The sequence below is a fragment of the Lolium rigidum genome, chromosome 6 (genome assembly GCF_022539505.1).
Source record: "Lolium rigidum isolate FL_2022 chromosome 6, APGP_CSIRO_Lrig_0.1, whole genome shotgun sequence".
Taxonomy (NCBI): domain Eukaryota; kingdom Viridiplantae; phylum Streptophyta; class Magnoliopsida; order Poales; family Poaceae; genus Lolium; species Lolium rigidum.
Genome location: NC_061513.1, coordinates 327,997,547 through 328,023,857, shown reverse-complemented (window position 1 = coordinate 328,023,857; position 26,311 = coordinate 327,997,547). Strand labels below are relative to the sequence as shown.

General features: G+C 44.0%; 1 protein-coding gene and 1 pseudogene across 1 annotated transcript; both read right to left on the bottom strand.

Annotated features, from left to right (window-relative positions):
- Positions 1-610: 610 nt before the first annotated feature.
- On the bottom strand, positions 611-19,037 carry LOC124664754 (annotated as a pseudogene).
- A 5,258-nt stretch (positions 19,038-24,295) lies between these two features.
- On the bottom strand, positions 24,296-24,797 carry LOC124659996 (two-component response regulator ORR42-like). Its single transcript, XM_047197797.1, has 2 exons — positions 24,585-24,797; positions 24,296-24,481 (listed from the first exon to the last, which is right to left on the bottom strand). Exons 1-2 carry the CDS (start codon positions 24,795-24,797, stop codon positions 24,296-24,298), a joined length of 399 nt encoding a protein of 132 aa, XP_047053753.1.
- Between the last annotated feature and the right edge of the window lie 1,514 nt (positions 24,798-26,311).

Genomic DNA, 26,311 nt, shown 5'->3' with positions numbered 1-26,311 from the left:
GAGTCTCATCGGGGACCATGAAGTGGCGGCAGGGCACATCGTTTGTAAATATGGGTTTTTCGGAACTGTCGCCGCCACTCATAGTATTTATACATGCGCTGGGGAAGGCAAGAAAGTTGCAAAACGATAAGAACAACAAGAAGGAAGATGAAACCTTACTGAACCATGTCCATAGTTTACACTGAACACACACATTTACTAAAACCTAAATGCGTGTAGTATATCTTACATGGTCGTATTATACGAATCGTGTGTGATTTTCTCGATTCCATGGATCATCTGCATCTGATTCTTTCCGTGATCAAAAGTGGTCTTTTGCAAAGCACATGGATCAGCCCATCTGTGTGAGATTGGGTAGGGGGGCTGAAAAATCCCGGTATGTACTAGTGTCTCACACAATGAAGTATGGATTAACGACGGGATTGAAATTAAAATAGCTACATGCATGATTCCCATCCAATTGTATGTTGCATCTCTTATTTTCCTGGCTAATTAAGGCCTGTAACATGAACCTCGAAATTAATCAAACCCACAACAATGGAGACATGCTCATACATATACAACTTTAAAATTTTATTTTCTCCTTGTCTCCAGACAAGCTAGATTGCCCTTAGATCATGGCGTTCTTCTTGTTCATCACCTCCTGAATCATAGTCCCGAGAGTCTCGATTTTCATTGGTTTGTCCACAAACACATCGGCACCAGCACTCATGAACGCCTCCATGGCATTCTCATCAGCTGACACCCCAACAATCATCACATCAGTTTCTCCCAGAGCACGGATCTTCTTAACTGCCTATAAGGTAGAAGATGTTTTTCTAAAGTGACCAGTAATATTCAGGCAAAAAGATACATATTATTCATACGAAAATAAATAAATGGGAAACTAGTTAAAATACCTCAGGTCCAGACATTATGGGCATGTTCTTATCACACAAAACAATGTCAAACTTCTTCCCTTCAAGGAAAAAATCCGAGCTTCTTTCCCATTATTAGCCACAACAATCTCGCAGTTAAACATGCGTAACATCGCAGAGAGAACGAAGGCACAAACTCGAATGTCCTCAACAATCAATGCCTTCACGGGAGATCCCTGGGCGTTGGATACCTGTTATCACCAGAATTTAACCGAGTCAGAGGTGGGCCGCAGTCAAGATGGGCTTAAGGAAATATACGTGGAGAATTATATGAATCGGCCTGTTGGGCTTAATTGCCCGTGTATCTGTAACATATTAGACCTATTTTAGTTTAGAGATAGAATCTTAGTCGTGCACGGTTTAGTGCATGCCCACATTAGAAAGTCCCCTGGACTATAAATATGTACCTAGGGTTTATGGAATAAACAACAACTCACGTTCAACCCCAAAAACAAACCAATCTCGGCGCATCGCCAACTCCTTCGTCTCGAGGGTTTCTATCAGGTAGCGACATGCCGCCTAGATCGCATCTTGCGATCTAGGCAGCACAAGCCCCACGTTGTTCATGCGTTGCTCGTGATCGAAGCGCTTTTGATGGCGAGCAACGTAGTTATCATTAGATGTGTTAGGGTTAGCATTGTTCTTCGTTTAAGCATGCTTACGTAGTGCAACCCTTGCATATCTAGCCGCCCTCACGCCTATCTCAGTGTGGGGGCGGCACCCGCTTGATCATTGTTTAGTAGATCTGATCCGTTACGATTGCTCCTTGTTCTACAAGGATTAGTTTAATATCCGCAATAGTTTGGCCTTACAATGGGGGGGAGGATCCGGTGGCACGTAGGGTGGCGTTCGCAAGTCCTAAACGGGATGTTCCTAGAATCAACTTCATGTTGGTTTTCTCGGCCTTGTTTAGGATCGGCTTACGAGCACCGTGCGTGGCCGCAAGGCCCAACCTCGGAGTAGGATGATCCGGTTATGCGGTGAAAACCCTAAATCGTCGTAGATCTCATTAGCTTCATCTTGATCAAGCAGGACCGCCAAGTATTCGTGCACCCCGTACGGATCATGGGTGGATCGGCTCTTTGAGCCGATTCACAGGATAACCTGAGAGCCGATCGAGGCTCGTATTTAATGTTTACATGTATTCCCTGCAGGAAACTAAGCGAGGCACCCTCATCACCTTCCTGACCAGGTATAGGTCAGGTGGCACGCCCTTGCACTTTGCAACGCCGCGTGTGACCAGAAGAGCATTGCGGGCCGTCGCTCGGAGGGGTCTCAGCCAGCCGCAGCTCTAGGCTCCCCCCGGCTCTACGGTGTTGACAAGGCCGCTGCCCGCCGGTGGGTTTTGGCAGTCAACACATTCTGGCACGCCCGGTGGGACGATCGTCTACATCAACCACATCGCCATCTACATCTGAGATGGCGGACGGCACGCCAGTCACCTACGAGGATCCGCTCGACGACCTCAAGAAGCAATACAACGAGATCAAGGCTACCCTCGAAGCCGACCTCATCGGCTCTTTTCGGAGAACCCGTTCCGGTGGCATCGGATGGAAGGGGTTCTCACCGAGAAGGTGCACTCGATGGGATAGACCTCTCTTCCCCGTCGGAGGAACGCACCGAGGGTCTGCGGCGAGGAGATCAACTACCTGGTGGCTCACTCGCTACACCGCCACTGCGAGAACTTGGTCAACGTGCTCGGAGCGTGTCGCTCGCGCGTGATCCGAGAGATCATGAGCCACCGGTACTCGCCGTCGGGACCAGCTCTCGGGACTCATCAAGGAGAGTTGCCTTTCCGAGTCCCGTCCACCGCTGCCGTTTGCGTTGGCAGCACCGGCTGAAGTGCCGACTACACCGGCATTCCTCGTCTGCGGAATTGGTGGCGACCCCGGTGACTACCGGTTCTTAATGGAGGCGCCTAAGGAGATCCCTCATGGATACGCGTGCATGTATGTGCCGGATTGTGGTGACTCGGGCACTCACAAACCGGGCCACAACATCGGGGACTCCGGCGAAGACAGGAGGAACGTCGGCGACGGAGCAGACGTGGCTAACTAAATACGCCACACCGACGAAACTCCCGAGCCCAGCTCCTGCAGCTGGCTCAGAGCTGGAAAAGCAAACATGGCAGGCCAAGTACGCCACCCCGGCAAATCTTCAGAGTGCAACTCCTACGGCCAGCACAGCGGATCAGATCAGTACCATACTGAGAGACCAGTTCGGCATGATGCCGAAGAGAAGGGCAGTCGGCTATTCCAAGCCGTACCCTGACGATTACGAGATGATCCCGCTGCCACCTAAATATCGGCTCCCCGACTTCTCCAAATTCAGTGGATCGGATGGCTCCAGCTCCATCGAGCACGTCGGCCGATATTTGGCTCAACTAGGACCGGCTTCGGTGTCGGATCAGCTACGCGTGAGGCTCTTTTCACGGTCCCTCACGGGATCGGCTTTTGGATGGTACACCTCTCTGCCGGCGAATTCCATCCGAGTCTTGGAAGCAATTGGAAGAACAGTTCCATATGCAATACCATTCGGAAGCTTCCGAGTCCGGCATTGCCGATCTAGCACAACTACGTCGAAGCGCGGGAAACGGTGACGAGAATACATCCGGCGCTTCGAGAATCTTAGGAACCGATGTTATTCGGTTCGTATAATCGAAAAGGAAGCGATCGAGTTGGCGTAGCAGGCCTTGCCACACAGCTCAAGGACATGGCCTCCCAAGCAGATTATCCCTCGCCGGCGCACATGGTTCGAAACTATCGGCATATGAACAGCGCCACCCCGACCCGTACCAAGACAAGTTCAAACGTGCAGTAGTTATGGTCGATACGGAAGAGGATGAAGTGCCTGCGGGAGGCCAAGAGATAGCAGTGGCTGAGTGGACTCGGGGGAACCCCGTGGCCTGCAAATGGGTAAAGCCACCAGGGCCGCCCGAGGATTTGATTTTGACATAACCAAGACCGAACAAATCTTCGACCTCCTGCTCAAGGAGAAACAGTTGACGATTCCTGAAGGTCTCAAGTTCCCCACGGCGAAAGAGCTAAACGGAAAGCCGTATTGCAAATTCCACAACTCGCTTTCCCATGCCACCAACGACTGCCGGGTGTGGCGTCAGCACATCCAAGCGGCGATAGAGAAGGGGCGACTAATTTTCAACCGATACGCCATGAAGGTCGACACCCAACCCTTCCCCGCCGTTAACATGGTGGAAATCCCCTACCCGAAGGTTGCCGGCCAGGTCCCTCGTTCAGCATCAACATGGTAGGACACGGGAAACCACTCGGCAAAGATGGAGATGAGGGCAGACTGCTCTCACAGCAAGGATACGAAGAGGCCGCTCCACGCGATCGGCTCCGTCATGATGGCAAGCGCTATGTCACGGAGGAGAGGTGAAGAATATAAGATATCGGCGACCCCTCTCGATCACCTCCTCAACAAATATGTTAGTCGAGTATGACCAACGCCGGCGACCCAATTACGATGATAGAGAAGATCGTTTGGCTAGAGAAGCCGGAAGATATCGTCGGCAGGATCGCGATGAGGAGGAGCATGAGCGCTATGCCACGGAAGCATCAAGGGAGCAAGACGACAACGCCGGGCATTGGGACCGCCCCTTCTTCGGTACACTGCTGGGATTCAGGAATGAGCCGATTGCCCACAATCGGCAATTGCCCAGAATGCAATCGGAAAAGAAGGAGGCAGCCAACGTGTCTGTGTTCGAGCGCCTAGGGCCTCTCCCGTCACAAAGCAAACGCGCTGAGTCACCTCGTTGGGCAGATCTTGAGGATTCAGAAGACGAGGGAGAAGTGGAAGAAGACAGGTACCACCGGCCAAGGTGGTGCCCCGACGGACTCAGCCCGTTCCCAAAAGCGCAGGGTTCAGCGATTGCGCGGCCTGGAGGAAGCCGAAAGGTTGTACCTGCATACGGTAAGGAAGGCACGGCCTGATCTGGCTGCAAAAGTTCAGCGAACCCTGGATGAAGAGGGTCGTCCTCGAAAAATGGAGTGGCGCCCCAAACAGAGGAAAGCCGATGATGAGACATCGGCTGGCACAAACATGGTACTCGTCTTGCCGACAGAGCTTAGCCCTCCACGACTCTACGGAGCACTCAAGGTGGACGACAGCAAGCGCATCAAGTCGAGAGGTTGGGTTGGTTTCATCCAGCTCGACCAAGTAGCAAGATCAAACCAATGAGCAAACCAGGAGAGGCTGATCCTTGTGATCGGCCCCAAAAAATTTACGAAGGGAACTTACAAGACCTTCAACGAACAAGCAACGTGGAGGCCGATTCCAGTAATCGGCCAAAATTATCCTCACCTACCTTTCTGCCTGGGTTCAACATGTTATCCAACAGAGCCGATACCATCAATTTTCTTGACAGAATCGGCTCGGGGGGGCACCCAGGTATATGAAAATACGAGGATATGCAACAGAAGCATCTCATCTTTTGTTGACGGGTATTGAAATATGGGGGCCGATGCACAGGTCGGCCGTAAAAATAAAAAAGTGAAAATTCGAAAATTTTCGAGCACAGCCGATGCAGCAGACATCGACTTCAGAATCAAGTAAGAGCCATCGACTCTAGTTGTGCGAGGATTATCAAGCCTTCACCAAATCCAGGATTTCCAATCTGTGGGGCTAGTGCAGCTGAAACGAAAGATTATCGGCTGTCAGAGGAAGAAAGAGGATCGGCTGTGGCACATTCTCGCCTCGAGTAAGAGCTCGGGGGGCAGCTCACCTTGAAGGCTTTCCGCTCGGAGAAGCCGATTTGTGTTCAAATCGGCTGACGCTGCATAAGGAACTTCCCCACACACGATCGGGCCCGGTCTCACACGGTTCATGCGCGTATCCTCGTCTCCGTTTTGCATTGGCTGAGACTCGGGGGCAACGGGCCCGGTAGATTGCTCTGTTGAAGGACCGATACGTTGTTATCGGCTCATTACACATTGGCGAAGAGGGCAAATCGGCAAGGTCGAGTAGGAGAGGCAAATCGGCTCAATCAAACTCGAAGAAATCGGCAAACTTGAATTAGGGAACAGTTCTTCATTGATAGGCGAGATTTCTTACATAAAGAGCTAATTGCCCTCAAAAGGAAATACTAGGGGATACATTGCCCCAATCTGCTACTACTGACCCTATGCTAGAGGTCCTATCTACGGGCCATCACTGCCCTCATCATCAGAGCTTTCATCGGCACTGCTGCCGATGGGCTCCTCGTCGCTACTCCCATAGCCCTCCACCGGGGCTTCGTCTCCATCTTCGTCGTCGCTGCTGTCGTCGTCCCACCACATGCGAAGGCGCTTCGCTGGTGGGTAGCCCTCGAGGGAGTCATCGTCGTCGTCGTCTTCCTCCTCCTCTTCTTCCTCCACCACCCCCTCGGAGGAGGTGAAGTCGTCCCAGGAGAAGCGATCGTCATCGCTCTCCTCCTCCGATTTCCCGTCGGCGAGGAAACGAAGGTCGCTCTCCCCGTCCGTCGAGGACTGGTCGTCCTCGGACCAGATGGAGAAGTCATGGTCTGACTCCTCCCCGGCCGCAATGGCACGGCGGGTGTTGGCCGCATGGGCCGCCGCCGGGTTATGCTCCGGCGTCGGCTCGCGGGATATGGAGGACTGGCTGGAAGGGTCCGATAGGGCAGAGGAGGAAGAAGACATGATGGCGCTGGGGGATTTTTGGACTGCTAATGCGAGGAGGATGCAGAGCAGAACTGTTCATAGCGGTTAAATAGAAGGGGAGATGATGAGAATTCAATGCCACAGCAGTTTCCGAGGAAGTGGTGTTTGAAAGAAAGAGAAAAGACTGCCAAATCACGCGGAGAAGTTGAGAAGGCAAGTCATCATGGTAACGGATACTGCGACGGTTCTGCCACGACATGACCCGACGAAAGGAAGCGTAATGATTTTGGAAATACCATTTCCAAAACCAGGGGGGCATGTGTTATCACCAGAATTTAACCGAGTCAGAGGTGGGCCGCAGATCAAGATGGGCTTAAGGAAATATACGTGGAGAATTATATGAATCGGCTCGTTGGGCTTAATTGCCCGTGTATCCGTAACATATTAGACCTATTTTAGTTTAGAGATAGAATCTTAGTCGTGCACGGTTTAGTGCATGCCCACATTAGAAAGTCCCCCGGACTATAAATATGTACCTAGGGTTTATGGAATAAACAACAACTCACGTTCAACCCCAAAAACAAACCAATCTCGGCGCATCGCCAACTCCTTCGTCTCGAGGGTTTCTATCGGGTAGCGACATGCTGCCTAGATCGCATCTTGCGATCTAGGCAGCACAAGCCCCACGTTGTTCATGCGTTGCTCGTATCGAAGCGCTTTTGATGGCGAGCAACGTAGTTATCATTAGATGTGTTAGGGTTAGCATTGTTCTTCGTTTAAGCATGCTTACGTAGTGCAACCCTTGCATATCTAGCCGCCCTCACGCCTATCTCGGTGTGGGGGCGGCACCCGCTTGATCATTGTTTAGTAGATCTGATCCGTTACGATTGCTCCTTGTTCTACAAGGATTAGTTTAATATCTGCAATAGTTTGGCCTTACAATGGGGGGAGGATCCAGGTGGCACGTAGGGTGGCGTTCGCAAGTCCTAAACGGGATGTTCCTAGAATCAACTTCATGTTGGTTTTCTCGGCCTTGTTTAGGATCGGCTTACGAGCACCGTGCGTGGCCGCAAGGCCCAACCTCGGAGTAGGATGATCCGGTTATGCGGTGAAAACCCTAAATCGTCGTAGATCTCATTAGCTTCATCTTGATCAAGCAGGACCGCCAAGTATTCGTGCACCCCGTACGGATCATGGGTGGATCGGCTCTTTGAGCCGATTCACGGGATAACCCGAGAGCCGATCGAGGCTCGTATTTAATGTTTACATGTATGCCCTGCAGGAAACTAAGCGAGGCACCCTCATCACCTTCCTGACCAGGTATAGGTCCGGTGGCACGCCCTTGCACTTCGCAACGCCGCGTGTGACCAGAAGAGCATTGCGGGCCGTCGCTCGGAGGGGTCTCAGCCAGCCGCAGCTCTAGGCTCCCCCCGGCTCTACAGTGTTGACAAGGCCGCTGCCCGCCGGTTGGTTTTGGCAGTCAACAATACCATGTTCGCACAAACGAACTGCAAACAGAGCAAAGAGATTAGCTATTTCGTATTTATGCCTAATGTTTGCAGACGATTGTTACCAGCATTTGAAAGAAGAATAAATAATTAAACCATAATATCAATTAATAAATCATAGATTATGACAAATAATGATTACAAATAATCTGTTTTGTTAAAGTATGACAAATTTATTTTTGCAAAATCATGCACAATAAACTCAAATCATGAGATGTATATATTGAATGATGTACACATTGTTATTATTTAATCTGTATCTACTAATTTATCCTAAGGTTCGTCACAACAAGAAAAAATTAAGCTTACATATACGGGGATAAAAGAGCATAAAAAATAGATGGAAAACACACACAAACAATAATATACTTGGGCTAACAATTATTGTAAAGATTGTGCTACACATGGATAATTCCCCATGTTATTTACTTCAACAAGTAGCACCCAAACAACATGAAGATAACTACAACATAAAAAAATAATAACATGAAAATGGCAACACATACGCAAATATGGCTGCCAAAAACAACAAAAACTATGTGATGCAAAGATACGAATGCACTAGGTCCATCAAACACATGTATGGAAACTCCAAGCCTGAAGGGACAGAAAATACTACATGATGATACAAAACAAGGCCTAAAAAGAAAGAATAGTGACCTTAAAACTAGCTAAATATCTTGGTCGAGAAGGATGTAGCTCTCTTGATGCTTGAAGCTTTGGGGTTGTGTCCCTTGAATTCACTCTATGCAAGGTATTTATAAGGAACCCAGGGAGGCGTGTCCCCAAAGCTCCCGATCTCCACCATCCATTCATGAAACTATGGGTTCACAATTTCACATATGCAAATATCTGCACCGCCGCACACCAACATACAAAATTGGGAGATCAATACTGATATATTGTTTGTAGTATTGTGATTAATGTTCCATATATATCCATCTTCTAGAGATTGTAAGGAACCAATTTTTACAAGAGGATATGTGTGCCAAAAGATATATATGGCTTCAAGGATTGCCTATTATAGCCGCAAGTTCACGATATCTATCTATATCAATGTGGCGGCATATCTAGATACCACAACAGGGTCACAATTCATTTATTTATTTCCATTAACAACACCAGTTGGCAGTTCATCTGTATTAGGTGATATAGTGGCGATTATTTTAATTATGGCGGGAAAATCATATAATGAAATTGGCCAAGATAGACATCAGCGTTTAATGAAGATTATTTTGCATCCGGTACATTACTGATCGATACATCTCAAACGTATCTATAATTTTTGATGCTCCATGCTTGTTTTCCACCAATTCATATATGTTTTGCTCAAACTTCGTTGCACTTTTATACATTTTCCGGCTCTAACGTATTAACAAGATGCCACAGTGCCAGTCCCTGTTTTCTGCTGTTTTCGTATTTCAGAAAAGTTGTACAGGAAATATTCTCGGAATTGGATGAAACAAAATCCGAAGTCAATATTTTACCGTAACGAAGACAGAGTTCAGAGGGGAGTCGAAGGGGAGCAGAAGGGCGGCAACGCCAACCCTAGGCGTGGCCTAGCCTTGGCCCGCACCTAGGGGTGGTGTGGGCCACCTTGGCCTCTACCGACATCGCCTCTCCTCCTATTTATTCACGATCTCGGGAAAACCCTGGATACGCGAGCCTCCATCCACGAAAAGTTCCATCGCGACCGCTGATACGTCTCCGACGTATCGATAATTTCTTATGTTCCATGCCACATTATTGATGATATCTACATGTTTTATACACATTATATGTCGTATTTATGCATTTTCCAGCACTAACCTATTAACGAGATGCCGAAGAGCCAGTTGTTGTTTTCTACTGTTTTTGGTTTCAGAAATCCTACAAAGGAAATATTCTCGGAATTGGACGAAATCAACGCCCAGGGGCCTATTTTGCCACGAAGCTTCCAGAAGACCGAAGAGAAGACGAAGTGGGGCCACGGGGCGCCGCCACACTAGGGCGGCGCGGCCCGAGAAGGGCCCGCGCTGCCTCGCGTGTGGGGCCCTCGTGACCCCTCCGACTCCGCCCTTCCGCCTACTTAAGGTCTTCGTCGCGAAACCCCCGTACCGAGAGTCACGATACGGAAAACCTTGCCGAGACGCCGCCGCCAATCCCATCTCGGGGATTACGGAGATCACCTCCGGCACCCTGCGCGAGAGGGGATTCATCTCCCGGAGGACTCTTCACCGCCATGGTCGCCTCCGGAGTGATGAGTGAGTAGTTCACCCCTGGACTATGGGTCCATAGCAGTAGCTAGATGGTTGTCTTCTCCTCATGTGCTTCATTGTCGGATCTTGTGAGCTGCCTAACATGATCAAGATCATCTATCTGTAATTCTATATGTTGTGTTTGTCGGGATCCGATGGATAGAGAATACTATGTTATGTTGATTATCAATCTATTACCTATGTGTTGTTTATGACCTTGCATGCTCTCCGTTATTAGTAGAGGCTCTGGCCAAGTTTTTGCTAGTAACTCCAAGAGGGGGTATTTATGCTCGATAGTGGGTTCATGTCTCCAGTGAATGGGGGGAGTGACATAAACCTCTAAGGTTATGGATGTACTGTTGCCACTAGGGATAAAACATTGATGCTATGTCCGAGGATGTAATTATTGATTACATTACGCACCATACTTAATGCAATTGTATGTTGTTATGCAACTTAATACTGGAAGGGGTTCGGATGATAACCTGAAGGTGGACTTTTTAGGCATAGATGCATGCTGGATAGCGGTCTATGTACTTTGTCGTAATGCCCAATTAAATCTCACAATATTCATCATGTCATGTATGTGCATTGTTATGCCCTCTCTATTTTTCAATTGCCCGACTGCAATTTGTTCACCCAACATGCTATCTTATGGGAGAGACACCTCTAGTGAACTGTGGACCCCGGTCCATTCTTTACATCTGAAATACAAATCTGCTGCTATTGTTCTTTACTGTTTTTTGCAAACAATCATCATCCACACTATACATCTAATCCTTTGTTACAGCAAGCCGGTGAGATTGAAAACCTCACTCGTTTCGTTGGGGCAAAGTACTTTGGTTGTGTTGTGCAGGTTCCACGTTGGCGCCGGAATCCCTGGTGTTGCGTCGCACTACATCCCGCCGCCATCAACCTTCAACGTGCTTCTTGGCTCCTCCTGGTTCGATAAACCTTGGTTTCTTTCTGAGGGAAAACTTGCTACTGTGCGCATCATACCTTCCTCTTGGGGTTCCCAACGGACGTGTGCTGGTACACGCCATCAAGCATATTTTCTGGCGCCGTTGCTCGGGGAGATCAAGACACGCTGCAAGGGAGTCTCCACAATCCAATCTCTTTACTTTGTTTTTGTCTTCCTTTATTTTATTTACTACTTTGTTTGCTGCATTATATCAAAACACAAAAAAATTAGTTGCTAGCTTTACTTTATTTACTTGTCTTGCACTCTATATCAAAAACACAAAAAAATTAGTTACTTGCATTTACTTTATCTAGTTTGCTTTATTTACTACTGCTAAAATGAGTAATCCTGAAGTTGAAGTTCGTTCGTTTAAGCAACAAGGGGAGAATGTTTAAAAGATGCTTGGTATAGAATTAGTGATGCTCATAATAGGTGCACTAAGAAACACTCCACCACTATCCTACTCAGGAATTTTTATGTTGGTATCTCTAGCTCGGAATAGGTATGTTCTTGATTGTCTCGCAGGAGGTAACTTCCTAGGCGCTCCTGCTTTAGAAGCTAGTTGCATTATTGAGAGTTTATTTGGAACACCACCTGTTAATGAAGTTAAAATTGAAACCTCTCTTGAAGATGTCATGAAGAAATTGGAAACCATAGAGAAAAAATTTCCAAGTGTTGAAACTAAATTGGAAATGTTACTTGATAGCAATGATAAACTTGATAAATCTCTAGGTGGAATGAATGAGAGAATCACCATCTTAGAATCTTGTGCTAACCATGATAATCAAACCCAAAGGATTAGTGAACTTGAAAAAGCTATGGGAACCTTGGGTTCAACTTTTTCTTCTCTTAAATATAAGGAGAAAGCTTATGTGGGTAAGGAGCAAAAGTTTATGTATGTCTCTAAAGTGCCTAAACCAAAAAATATTATTATAGGCCTAAAATTGACAAAGCCCTTAGTACCACTACGGATGGGGGAGCTTATGATGCTCCACCTCTTGATAATACTTGATATACACTTTCGCGCCTAGCTGAAAGGCGTTAAAGAAAGCGCTTATGGGAGACAACCCATGTTTTTACTACAGTGTTTTTGTTTTATATTTGAGTCTTGGAAGTTGTTTACTACTGTAGCAACCTCTCCTTATCTTAGTTTTGTGCATTGTTGTGCCAAGTAAAGTCGTTGATAGTAAGGTTCATACTAGATTTGGATTACTGCGCAGTTACAGATTTCTTTGCTGTCACGAATTTCGACTTGCCCCTCTGTAGGTAGCTCATAAAAATATGCCAATTTACGTGCGTGATCCACAGATATGTACGCAACTTTCATTCAATTTGGGCATTTTCATTTGAGCAAGTCTGGTGCCTCAATAAAATCCATCTTTACGGACTGTTCTGTTTTGACAGATTCTGCCTTTTTATTTCGCATTGCCTCTTTTGCTATGTTGGATGAATTTCTTTGATCCATTAATGTCCAGTAGCTTTATGAAATGTCCAGAAGTGTTAAGAATGATTGTGTCACCTCTGAACATGTTAATTTTTATTGTGCACTAACCCTCTAATGAGTTGTTTCGAGTTTGGTGTGGAGGAAGTTTTCAAGGATGAAGAGAGAAAATGATGCAATATGATCAAGGAGAGTGAAAGCTCTAAGCTTGGGGATGCCCCGGTGGTTCACCCCTGCATATTTTAAGAAGACTCAAGCGTCTAAGCTTGGGGATTCCCAAGGCATCCCCTTCTTCATCGACAACATTATCGAGTTCCTCCCCGAAACTATATTTTTATTCCGTCACATCTTATGTACTTTGCTTGGAGCGTCGGTTTGTTTTTGTTTTTGTTTTGTTTGAATAAAATGGATCCTAGCATTCATTGTGTGGGAGAGAGACACGCTCCGCTGTTGCATATGGACAAGTATGTCCTTAGGCTTTACTCATAGTATTCATGGCGAAGGTTTAATCTTCTTCGTTAAATTGTTATATGGTTGGAATCGGGAAATGCTACATGTAGTAATTCTAAAATGTCTTGAATAATTTGATACTTGGCAATTGTTGTGCTCATGTTTAAGCTCTTGCATCATATACTTTGCACCCATTAATGAAAAAACACCTAGAGCTTGCTAAATTTGGTTTGCATATTTGGTCTCTCTAAAGTCTAGATAATTTCTAGTATTGAGTTTGAACAACAAGGAAGACGGTGTAGAGTCTTATAATGTTTACAATATGTCTTTTATGTGAGTTTTGCTGCACCGGTTCATCCTTGTGTTTGTTTCAAATAACCTTGCTAGCCTAAACCTTGTATCGAGAGGGAATACTTCTCATGCATCCAAATCCTTGAGCCAACCACTATGCCATTTGTGTCCACCATACCTACCTACTACATGGTATTTCTCCGCCATTCCAAAGTAAATTGCTTGAGTGCTACCTTTAAAATTTCCATTCTCTACCTTTACAATATATAGCTCATGGGACAAATAGCTTAAAAACTATTGTGGTATTGAATATGTACTTATGCACTTTATCTCTTATTAAGTTGCTTGTTGTGCGATAACCATGTTTACGGGGACGCCATCAACTATTCTTTGTTGAATATCATGTGAGTTGCTATGCATGTCCGTCTTGTCTGAAGTAAGGGAGATCTACCACTTTAATGGTTAGAGCATGCATATTGTTAGAGAAGAACATTGGGCCGCTAACTAAAGCCATGAATCATGGTGGAAGTTTCAGTTTTGGATATATATCCTCAATCTCATATGAGAATACTAATTGTTGCTACATGCTTATGCATTAAAGAGGAGTCCATTATCTGTTGTCCATGTTGTGCCGGTATGGATGTCTAAGTTGAGAATAATCAAAAGCGAGAAATCCAAAATGCGAGCTTTCTCCTTAGACCTTTGTACAGGCGGCATGGAGGTACCCCTTTGTGACACTTGGTTAAAACATGTGTATTGCGATGATCCCGGTAGTCCAAGCTAATTAGGACAAGGTGCGGGCACTATTAGTATACTATGCATGAGGCTTGCAACTTGTAAAATATAATTTACATAATACATGTGCTTTATTACTACCGTTGACAAAATTGTTTCTTGTTTTCAAAATAAAAGCTCTAGCACAAATATAGAAATCGATGCTTTTCCTCTGCGAAGGACCTTTCTTTTACTTTTATGTTGAGTCAGTTCACCTATTTCTCTCCACCTCAAGAAGCAAACACTTGTGTGAACTGTGCATTGATTCCTACATACTTGCATATTGCACTTGTTATATTACTCTATGTTGACAATTATCCATGAGATATACATGTTATAAGTTGAAAGCAACCGCTGAAACTTAATCTTCCTTTGTGTTGCTTCAATACCTTTACTTTGATTTATTGCTTTATGAGTTAACTCTTATGCAAGACTTATTGATGCTTGTCTTTAAGTACTATTCATGAAAAGTCTTTGCTTTATGATTCAGTTGTTTACTCATGTCATTACCATTGTTTTGATCGCTGCATTCATTACATATGCTTACAATAGTATGATCAAGGTTATGATGGCATGTCACTCCAGAAATTATCTTTGTTATCGTTTACCTGCTCGGGACGAGCAGGAACTAAGCTTGGGGATGCTGATACGTCTCCGACGTATCGATAATTTCTTATGTTCCATGCCACATTATTGATGATATCTACATGTTTTATACACATTATATGTCGTATTTATGCATTTTCCGGCACTAACCTATTAACGAGATGCCGAAGAGCCGATTCTTGTTTTCTGCTGTTTTTGGTTTCAGAAATCCTACAAAGGAAATATTCTCGGAATTGGACGAAATCAACGCCCAGGGGCCTATTTTGCCACGAAGCTTCCAGAAGACCGAGGAGAAGACGAAGTGGGGCCACGGGGCGCCGCCACACTAGGGCGGCGCGGCCCAGGAGGGGCCCGCGCGGCCTTGCTGTGTGGGGCCCCCGTGACCCCTCCGACTCCGCCCTTCCGCCTACTTAAGGTCTTCGTCGCGAAACCCCCAGTACCGAGAGCCACGATACGGAAAACCTTACTGAGACGCCGCCGCCGCCAATCCCATCTCGGGGGATTCTGGAGATCACCTCCGACACCCTGCCGGAGAGGGGATTCATCTCTCGGAGGACTCTTCACCGCCATGGTCGCCTCCGGAGTGATGAGTGAGTAGTTCACCCATGGACTATGGGTCCATAGCAGTAGCTAGATGGTTGTCTTCTCCTCATGTGCTTCATTGTCGGATCTTGTGAGCTGCCTAACATGATCAAGATCATCTATCTGTAATTCTATATGTTGTGTTTGTCGGGATCCGATGGATAGAGAATACTATGTTATGTTGATTATCAATCTATTACCTATGTGTTGTTTATGATCTTGCATGCTCTCCGTTATTAGTAGAGGCTCTGGCCAAGTTTTTGCTAGTAACTCCAAGAGGGGGTATTTATGCTCGATAGTGGGTTCATGTCTCCGTGAATGCGGGGAGTGACGAAACCTCTAAGGTTATGGATGTATTGTTGCCACTAGGGATAAAACATTGATGCTATGTCCGAGGATGTAGTTATTGATTACATTACACACCATACTTAATGCAATTGTCTGTTGTTATGCAACTTAATACTGGAAGGGGTTCGGATGATAACTCGAAGGTGGACTTTTTAGGCATAGATGCATGTTGGATAGCGGTCTATGTACTTTGTCGTAATGCCCAATTAAATCTCACAATATTCATCATGTCATGTATGTGCATTGTTATGCCCTCTCTATTTGTCAATTGCCCGACTGTAATTTGTTCACCCAACATGCTATCTTATGGGAGAGACACCTCTAGTGAACTGTGGACCCCGGTCCATTCTTTACATCTGAAATACAAATCTGTTGCTATTGTTCTTTACTTGTTTTTTGCAAACAATCATCATCCACACTATACATCTAATCCTTTGTTACAGCAAGCCGGTGAGATTGACAACCTCACTGTTTCGTTGGGGCAAAGTACTTTAGTTGTGTTGTGCAGGTTCCACGTTGGCGCCGGAATCCCTGGTGTTGCGCCGCACTACATCCCGCCGCCATCAACGTTCAACGTGCTTCTTGGCTCCTCCTGGTTCGACAAACCTTGGTTTCTTTCTGAGGGAAAACTTGCTACTGTGCGCATCATACCTTCCTCTTGGGGTTCCCAACGGACGTGTGCTGTACACGCCATCAACCGCCATTGCATACCCTAGCTAGGGAGGGTTCTGAAGCTCTTCTCGTCACCCTATTGCAGGGGAAATCATCGCCGGAGGCATCCACATCTCCATGCCCGCCTCCGAAGTGATGCGTAAGTAGTTCTTCCCTGGACTATGGGTCCATAGCAGTAGCTAGATGGTTATCTTCTCCAATTTTTTCCTCATGTTGAGATCTTGTGATCTGCCCTTTATGATCAAGATCATCTTTATGTAATTATACATGTTGTGTTTGCTGGGATCCGATGAATATTGTATACTATGTTGAGGTCGATTATATATTCATGTCATATGTTATATGTGATCTTGCATGCTCTCCGTTGCTAGTAGATACTCTGGCCAAGTAGATGCTTGTGACTCCAAGAGGGGGCATTTATGCTGGATAGTAGGTTCATGCCTCTAGTTTTCTGGAAGAGTGACAATAACTTCTAAGATTGTAGATGTGTTGTTGCTACTAGGGAGAAAACGATAATGTTTTATACACGTTTAATTCTATTGTTTACTTTACACACATTGCTTAATGCGATAATCTATTGCTTGCAACTTAATACTGGAAGGGATTCAGATGATAACCGGAAGTTGGATTATTATTCATAGACGCAGTTGGATTACGGTCTATGTGTTATGTTGGAATTCCCAAACGAATCTTATACTAATTATCTTGTCATGTATGGTCGATATTCTGTCAATTGACCTGCTGTAATTTTTTCATCCAGCATGTTATTTATCTTTATGGAGAGACACCTCTAGTGAACTGTGGATCCCAGTCCTTTCCTTTACACTGATAAATTCATCAACCGCAATCCTGCTCTGTTTACTTACTGTAAGCTCTATTCTCTTTAATTATTGCAAACATCTTTTTCCACTCGATACGTCTAATCCTTTGTGTTCAGCAAACCGGTGATTTTGACAACCTCACTGTAAGTTGGGGCAAAGTATTGTGGTTGTGTTGTGTGGAGGTTCTACGTTGTTGCTGACGCCGGTAGTGCGCCCTACCACTAGTCAGATAGCAACACGTTCAGAAGTCACACCTCTCTCCTACTGGTCGATTAAACCTTAGTTTCTTACTGAGGGAAAACTTGTTGTTGTGCTCATCACACCTTCCTCTTGGGGTTTCCCAACCTCTTCCACAACAACCGCCACCAAGATTGTCTGGCGCCATCACCGGAGCAACATCACGGACCCATCACAGATTTTCTTAATTTGACAACTACAATTGCGTCCTAATATAATCGACTCGTTGAGCTGGCGGCTTAATGGAAACCTGAGAATTTACAAAAATTGATTAACTTTGTGAAGAGAAGTGTCATGGTGATTTAAGATCCAACAAACATGGTTGATTCACAAGTACACTACATGCCTTCACACACGGCTGAAATGTCCCGTCAAACACGGTTTACCACACCATCACTGGGTGATGGCTATGAAAATATCCATAATTCTCCATGTTTAACACACAATTTAAGTCAAGGAAATGACTAAAAATCTCACTATCCTTGTTGGTATGGACTAATTATTGGAAAGATATGCAATCTTTTGTCCTAATCTGTGTTGTGCAGAAAATCACAATTTTGAGGTGAAATTAGGAGAAATTATGGAAGAATATCATGTTGCCTACACAACAATGCAAGTTTGGGTCGAATCGATGGTTCCGGAGAGTTTAACGACCTCGCGGTACGGAGAAGCCCGCTCGTACCGTCCACCCGTACCATGTTGCATCGGCTCCGCAATGTCAAACGCAACAACTTTTGTGAATCGACCTATATATTTCGGACTCTACCCACCGCGTAGAGAGCCGCCATTCTCGGATGTAATCACAACACACCCAAAAATAGATCCACAACTTCACGATCGCCATTGTTTATCCTCTCCAAAGCCATAGCCATAGCTATCATCTTGTACTTGAGATCTCCTTGTGATTTGGCGACCATTGTAAGAATATTTGATTTCAATCTAAGTATTTTGCATAATGTTTTCTATTCTTGATCTTATTGTTATGAATGAGCAGTCCTCATAGCCTGCGGGTTGAGTTGAAACCTCCCAGCGATTATGTGCATCTATTACATGGGAATATTGTGTGCTGATTCAATAGAAACTATATATTATTTCTTGTCTCAATCCATGGACTTGTAGGTACCAAGATCCCAGGGACTGATAAAGGTGAGAGGTGAGATGAACTGGCGACCTCATGGGAAACCTAGTGACAACAACATGAGCACGGTCTTCATTCAAGGATCCACTTGGGAGTAATAGCGACATCACCATATTTAAGGCTTTGATATGTACTTTACTTAATAATTTTATAACCCGGTACTTCGTGGTATAATAAATGGATCAAAATACTATTGATATGCATGTGACTCGCATGGGTTTTTTTTGTTTATGGATGTGCTGCCAACAATCATATCTATATTAGATTATATCCCACATGAATGTGCTTATTATTATATTTATACAATCGCACCAGTGCCTCCGGTGAAGGGGAAATCAACACCACCATCATCACCACTCTTCCTTGACGTAAGGGGATGCATTTCCATCAACATATCCACCAGCACCACCGTCTTTGAGATCAACTTCATCACCCTCATAGTTTGTGTTTCATTGATCCCCAGATATTGTTTGGTGGAGGGTTGGAAGGGACCGAATGACAGAAATTGTTTTCCAATACTTTGAATTAGAGGGTTTTATGTCGGGGACCCATGAACTAATTTAATTGATGGGGCATTTATGTCTTAATGATTCATATACTTGCTCATGAAAATGGCTCTAGGACCCATCATAAGGGGTGTATTTTCTCATATCTATGGCTGCACCTAATTTAGGCTCTGCCCCTAAGGGAATGAAACTTGAAAATATATTTACCTAATTTAGAAGTCTAAATATAATGCTAGTAAATCCATGCCGCCCTCAGGACCACTTGTCACATATAAGTTCACACACACTAAGCTTGTCCTCTTTCTGCATAGAGGATTGGGCTTTCTCTCATTGAGATCATTTACTTATTGTCATTTACTTTCAGTACTTTATTTCATTGCAAACTATACACCTAAAACACCAAAACTATTGCATCCTTTTTAATGTTTGCTTGTCAAAATTGCTAACCAATACGTTCAACTCCTCGTGGGTGCAACAACCTTTTTTATTGAAAAGTACTACAATTGATATCTTGCACTTGGGAGTCATCAGGACACTTTTCTGGCGCCGTTGCCGGGGGTGTAGCGTTTTGTGTAAGTGGTATCGTAAGGAATTTTTTATTGTTTTTACTTTTTACTATTTTCCTCATCATGGATCTCTCATGACGTGAAGCTGCGCGCTTAACTCTATATGAATATGTTTGATCTGTCAAATATAAGGTTGAGAAACCCCCGAACCGAAAGTGGTGTATCAAATTCCTATTGGTATTGCCAAAACAGCTATAAAACTAACCATTTCCGGGGATAAAAAGTCAAACTGTTATGGGACATCAAGAAACTTTACTGTCACAAGCGATTAATACTGAACCAGGTGTATGTGTTCAAGTCAGATGGCACACATTTGTTTCGCCAAACTTGATGCTTTTTTGCATACACCAGTGGCATTTTATCTATGAAATAACAAGTAATAACCCATATTTAGCCAGCAATCCGTAACTTAGCATTGCATGCAAATACATTTGTAAAACTCATTGCTATTTGACTGTACATTTCATACACCACGTGTATGTATTTTTATATAGATTCAGTTTTTAGATATACAAATGAGACCATGCCCTGCACTTTTTCTTCGGCACATGGATTTTGAGGCACACATCGTCTCATAGACATCCCCGCACGTGGTCTTCGAGGAGAGAATTAAAGGAGGTGTACACAACACGATGATTGTGGCCTACTCTTTGCGCCAATTTGTGATAGTACCGCACCAATAATTGCTCCAACCATCATCCATTCTTGCTTTCAATGGAGCTCCTCCAAATAATAAAGATCCAACAAAAAATCCAAAGTCTTTCGATCGGTGTCAATAGATGGGATGGAGTCGGACGACACTTCATGGGAGAGAGGGAAGGCCGAGGAGGTGTCGGGCGCATCGGGATCAAGCGGCGAGAGGAAGGGGCTCTTGTTTACCCGTGATCATCTAGGAGGCACTATTGCATGCACCCCTTCCACCTCTGTTGGTGCTAGATAGGGAGTGCCGATGTGGTCAGTTTGCTCGAGTAAGGACACTCATCGGGGACCATGGAGTGGCGGCAGGGCACATCATTTGTAAATGTGGGTTTTTTGGGAATTGTCGCCGCCACTCGTTGTATTTATACATGCGCTGGGGAAGGCAAGAAAGTGGCAAAACAATAGGAACAACAGGCAGGAAGATGAAACCTTACTGAACCATGTTCATAGTTCACACTGAACACTGAACGCACACGTTTACTGAACCATGTTCATAATACATAGACTGTAATCCAACTGCGTCTATGAGTAATAATCCACCTTCAGGTTAGCATCCGCACCCCTTCTAGTATAAAGTTGCAAGCAACATACTATCACATTAAGCAATGTGTGTAATGTAAACAATAGAGTTACCCTTGGATAAAACATTGTTGGGTTATCCCTAGTAGCAACAACACATCTACAACCTTAGAAGTTATAAAGTCACTCTCCTAGGAAACTAGAGGCATGCACCTACTATCGAGCATAAATACCCCTCTTGGAGTCACAAGTATCCACTTGGCCAGAGTTGCTACTAGCAATGGAGAGCATGCAAGAACAAAAATAACATATGAAATGAATATATAATCAATCTTAACATAGTACACAATATTCATCGGATCCTGCAAACCAAACATAGAGGATTACATAAAGATGATCTTGATCATGTAGGGCAGCTCACAAGATCGATACATGAAGCACAAGGTGTAGAAGACAACAATCTAGCTACTGCTATGGACCCATAGTCCAGGGATTAACTACTCACGCATCACTTCGAAGGCGGGCATGGCGATGTAGATGCCTCCGGCGATGATTTCCCCCTTCGGCAGGGTGCCCGGAAGAGCTTCAGAACCCCCCGAGATGGGTTCGGCGATAGCGGCCGCGGCGGAACTTTTCCTGGAAGGAGGCTCAGGTATCCAAGGTTTTCCCGAGAAGATGTATAAATAGGCGGAGGATTCAGGTCGTTCGGGCACCTATGGGCCCCACACCTGCCCTAGGCGCGGGCCAGCCCTAGGTCGTGCCTAGGGGTGGTGTGGGCGCCCTGGTGCACCTCTTCGTCCCCCCTCCGAACTTCTTCTTGGTTTCGGTAAAATATTGACTTCGGCTTTTGTTTCGTCCAATTCCAAGAATATTTCTTGTACAAATTTTCTGAAATACAAAAACAGCAAAAAATAGGTAACTGTCACTGTGGCATCTTGTTAATAGGTTAGTGCCGGAAATCGTGTAAAAGTGCAACAAAGTGTAAACAAAACACATATGAACTGGTGGAAAAAGCGTGGAGCATAAAAAATTATAGATACGTTTGAGACGTATCAGTGATTAACACCATGTTTAGCACTTGTGAGTAGTTCCCCATGTTCTTGAGGCAACGATTCTATATGATGTGCAACGAGTATTACATCATGTTTTTATTTTTTATTTTGTCCTGTGATGGTTTTATACGAACGTCAACTGGATATTATTTCACATATATGGGCTCATAGGGATGCACTTTAATGCAATGATGAGGGTTGGAAGGGACGGAATGATAGAAATTGTTTTCCAATAATTTGAATTAGAGGGTTTTATGTCGGGGAACCATGAACTAATTGCTATGATGGGGCATTTATGTTTTCATGATTCATATACTTGCTCATGAAAATGGCTCTAGGACCCATCATAAGGGGCGTATTTTCTCATATCTATAGCTGCACCTAATTTAGGCTATGGCCCTAAGGGAATGAAACTTTAAAAGATATTTACCATGTTGTGTAGAAGTCTAAATGCTAGTAAATCATTGCCACCCTCAGGACCACTTGTCACATATTAGTTCACACACACTGAGCTTGCCCTCTTTCTGCATATAGGATTGGGCTTTCTTTCATTGAGATCATTTACTTATTTCTATTTACTTTCAGTACTTTATTTCATTGCAAACTAACCACATAAAACACCAAAACTATTGCATCCTTTTTAATGTTTACTTGTCAAAATTGCTAACCAATACCTTCAGCTCCTCGTGGGTTCGACAACTTTTTTTATTGAAAAGTACTAAAATTGATATCCTGCACTTGGGAGCCATCAAGACACTTTTCTAGCGTAGTTACCGGGGAGCGTAGCGCTATTGGTAAATGGTTTCGTAATGACGTTTTTATTGTTTTTTGCTTTTCACTATTTCGCTCGTCGTGGATCTCTCAAGACGTGAAGATACACGCTTAACTCTATATGAATATGTATGATTTGTTAAGGATAAGGTCGAGAAACCCCCTGAACCGAAAGTGGTGTATCAAATTCCTATTGGTATTGCCAAAAGAGCTATGGAACTAACCATTTCAGGGGATAAAAGTCAAACTATTATGGGACATCAACAATTTTACTGTCACAAATGACTAAGATTGAACCAGGTGTATGTGTTCAACTCAGATGGCACACATTTTTTTTGCCAAATTTTATGCTTTTTTGCATACATCGGTGGCATTTTATCTATGCAATAACAAGTAACAACCCAGATGTGCTAGCAACCCGCAACTTAACATTGCATGCAAATACATTTGTAAAACTCATTGCTATTTGATTGTACATTTCATACACCGCATGTATGTATTTTTATATAGAATCAATTTTAAGATATACAAATGAGACCATGCCCTGCACTTTTTCTTTGGCACATGGATTTTGAGGCAAACATCGTCGCATGTGGTCTTCGGGGAGAGAATTAAAGGAGGTGTACACAACACGATGATTGTGGCCTACTCTTCGCGGCATATTTGTGATTGAATCTGCACCAACAATGGCTCCAACCATCTTCCATTCTTGCTTCCGTTGGAGCTCCTCCCGATAGTAAAGATCCAACAAAAAATCGAAAGTCTTTCAGTAAGTGTCTATAGATGGGATGGAGTCATACGACACTTCATGGGAGAGAGGGAAGGCGAAGGAGGTGTTGGGCGCATCGGGACCAAGCGGCGAGAGGAAGGGGCTCTTGTTTACACATGATCATCTAGGCACTATTGCATGCACCCCTTCCACCTCTGTTGGTGCTAGCTAGGGAGTGCCGATGTGGTCAGTTTGCTCGAGTAAGGACTCTCATCGGGGACCATGAAGTGGCGGCAGGGCACATCGTTTGTAAATATGGGTTTTTCGGAACTGTCGCCGCCACTCATAGTATTTATACATACGCTGGGGAAGGCAAGAAAGTTGCAAAACGATAAGAACAACAAGCATGAAGATGAAACATTACTGAACCATGTTCATAGTTCACATTGAACACACACATTTACTAAAACCTAAATGCGTGTAGTATATCTTACATGGTTGTATTATACAAATCGTGTGTGATTTCCTCGATTCCATGGATCACCTGCATCTGATTCTTTCCATGATCAAAAGTGGTCTTTTGCAAAGCACATGGATCAGCCCATCTGTGTGAGATTGGAGAGGGGGGCTGAAAAAGCCCGGTATGTACTAGTGTCTCAAACAATGAAGTATGGATTAACGACTGGATTGAAATTAAAATAGCTACATGCATGATTCCCATCCAATTGTATGTTTCATCTCTTATTTTCCTGGCAAATTAAGGCCTGTAACATGAACATCGAAATTAATCAAACACACAACAATGGAGACATGCTCATACATATACAACTTTAAAATTTTATTTTCTCCTTGTCTCCAAGCAAGCTAGATTGCCCTTAGATTATGGCGTTCTTCTTGTTCATCACCTCCTGAATCATAGTCCCGAGAGTCTCGATTTTCATTGGTTTGTCCACAAACACATCGGCACCAGCACTCATGAATGCCTCCATGGCATTCTCATCAGCTGACACCCCAACAATCATCACATCAGTTTCTCCCAGAGCACGGATCTTCTTAACTGCCTATCAGGTACAAGATGTTTTTCTAAGGTGACCAGTAATATTCAGGCAAAAAGATACATATTATTCATACGTAAATAAATAAATGGGAAACTAGTTAAAATACCTCAGGTCCAGACATTATGGGCATGTTCTTATCACACAAAACAATGTCAAACTTCTTCCCTTCAAGGAAAAAATCCAGAGCTTCTTTCCCATTATTAGCCACAACAATCTCGCAGTTAAACATGCGTAACATCGCAGAGAGAACGAAGGCACAAACTCGAATGTCCTCAACAATCAATGCCTTCACGGGAGATCCCTGGGCGTTGGATACCATGTTCGCACCAACGAACTGCAAACAGAGCAAAGATATTAGCTATTTCGTATTTATGCCTAATGTTTGCGGACGATTGTTACCGAGTATTTGAAAGAAGAATAAATAATTAAACCATAATATCAATTAATAAATCATAGATTATGAGAAATAATGATTACAAATAATCTGTTTCGTTAAAGTATGACAAATTTATTTTTGCAAAATCATGCACAATAAACTCAAATCATGAGATTTATATATTGAATGATGTACACATTGTTATTATTTAATCCGGATCTACTAATTTATCATAAGGTTCGTCACAACAAGAAAAAATTAAGCTTACATATACGGGGATAAAAGAGCATAAAAATAGATGGAAAACACACACAAACAATAATGTACTTGGGCTAACAATTATTGTAAAGATTGTGCTACACATGGATAATTCCCCATGTTATTTACTTCAACAAGTAGCACCCAAACAACATGAAGATAACCACAACATAAAAAAATAATAACATGAAAATGGCTGCCAAAAACAGCAAAAACTATGTGATGCAAAGATACAAATGCACTAGGTCCATCAAACACATGTATGGAAACTCAAAGCCTGGAGGGACCGAAAATACTACATGATGATACAAAACAAGGCCTAAAAAGAAAGAATAGTGACCTTAAAACTAGCTAAATATCTTGGTCGAGAAGGATGTAGCTCTCTTGATGCTTGAAGCTTTGGGGTTGTGTCCCTTGAATTCACTCTATGCAAGGTATTTATAAGGAACCCGGGGAGGCGTGTCCCCAAAGCTCCCGATCTCCACCATCCATTCATGAAACTATGGGTTCACAATTTCACATATGCAAATATCTGCACCGCCGCACACCAACATACAAAATTGGGAGATCAATACGGATATATTGTTTGTAGTATTGTGATTAATGTTCCATATATATCCATCTTCTATAGATTGGAAGGAACCGATTTTTACAAGAGGATATGTGTGCCAAAAGATATATATGGCTTCAAGGATTGCCGATTATAGCCGCTAGTTCACAATATCTATCTATATCAATGGGGCGGCATATCTAGATACCACAACAGGGTCACAATTCATTTATTTATTTCCATTAACAACACCAGGTTCATCTGTATTAGGTGATATAGTGGCGATTATTTTAATTATGGCGGGAAAATCATATAATGAACTTGGCCAAGATAGACATCAGCGTTTAATGAAGATTATTTATATCCGGTACATTACAGACTGATACATCTCAAACGTATCTATAATTTTTGATGCTCCATGCTTGTTTTACACCAATTCATATATGTTTTGCTCAAACTTCGTTGCACTTTTATACATTTTCCGGCACTAACCTATTAACAAGATGCCACAGTGTCAGTCCTCGTTTTCTGCTGTTTTTGTATTTCAGAAAAGTTGTACAGAAATATTCTCGGAATTGGATGAAACAAAAGCCGAAGTCAATATTTTACCGTAACGAAGACATAGTTCAGAGGGGAGTCGAAGGGGGCA

What these genes read in the sequence shown, in the direction of transcription:
- LOC124659996 (XM_047197797.1), bottom strand. Translation starts at nt 24,797, where the DNA reads ATGGTATCCAACGCCCAGGGATCTCCCGTGAAGGCATTGATTGTTGAG. An exon ending in CCATAATGTCTGGACCTGAG is followed by an intron (nt 24,482 to 24,584) that starts GTATTTTAACTA and finishes TGTACCTGATAG; the next exon opens with GCAGTTAAGAAGATCCGTGC.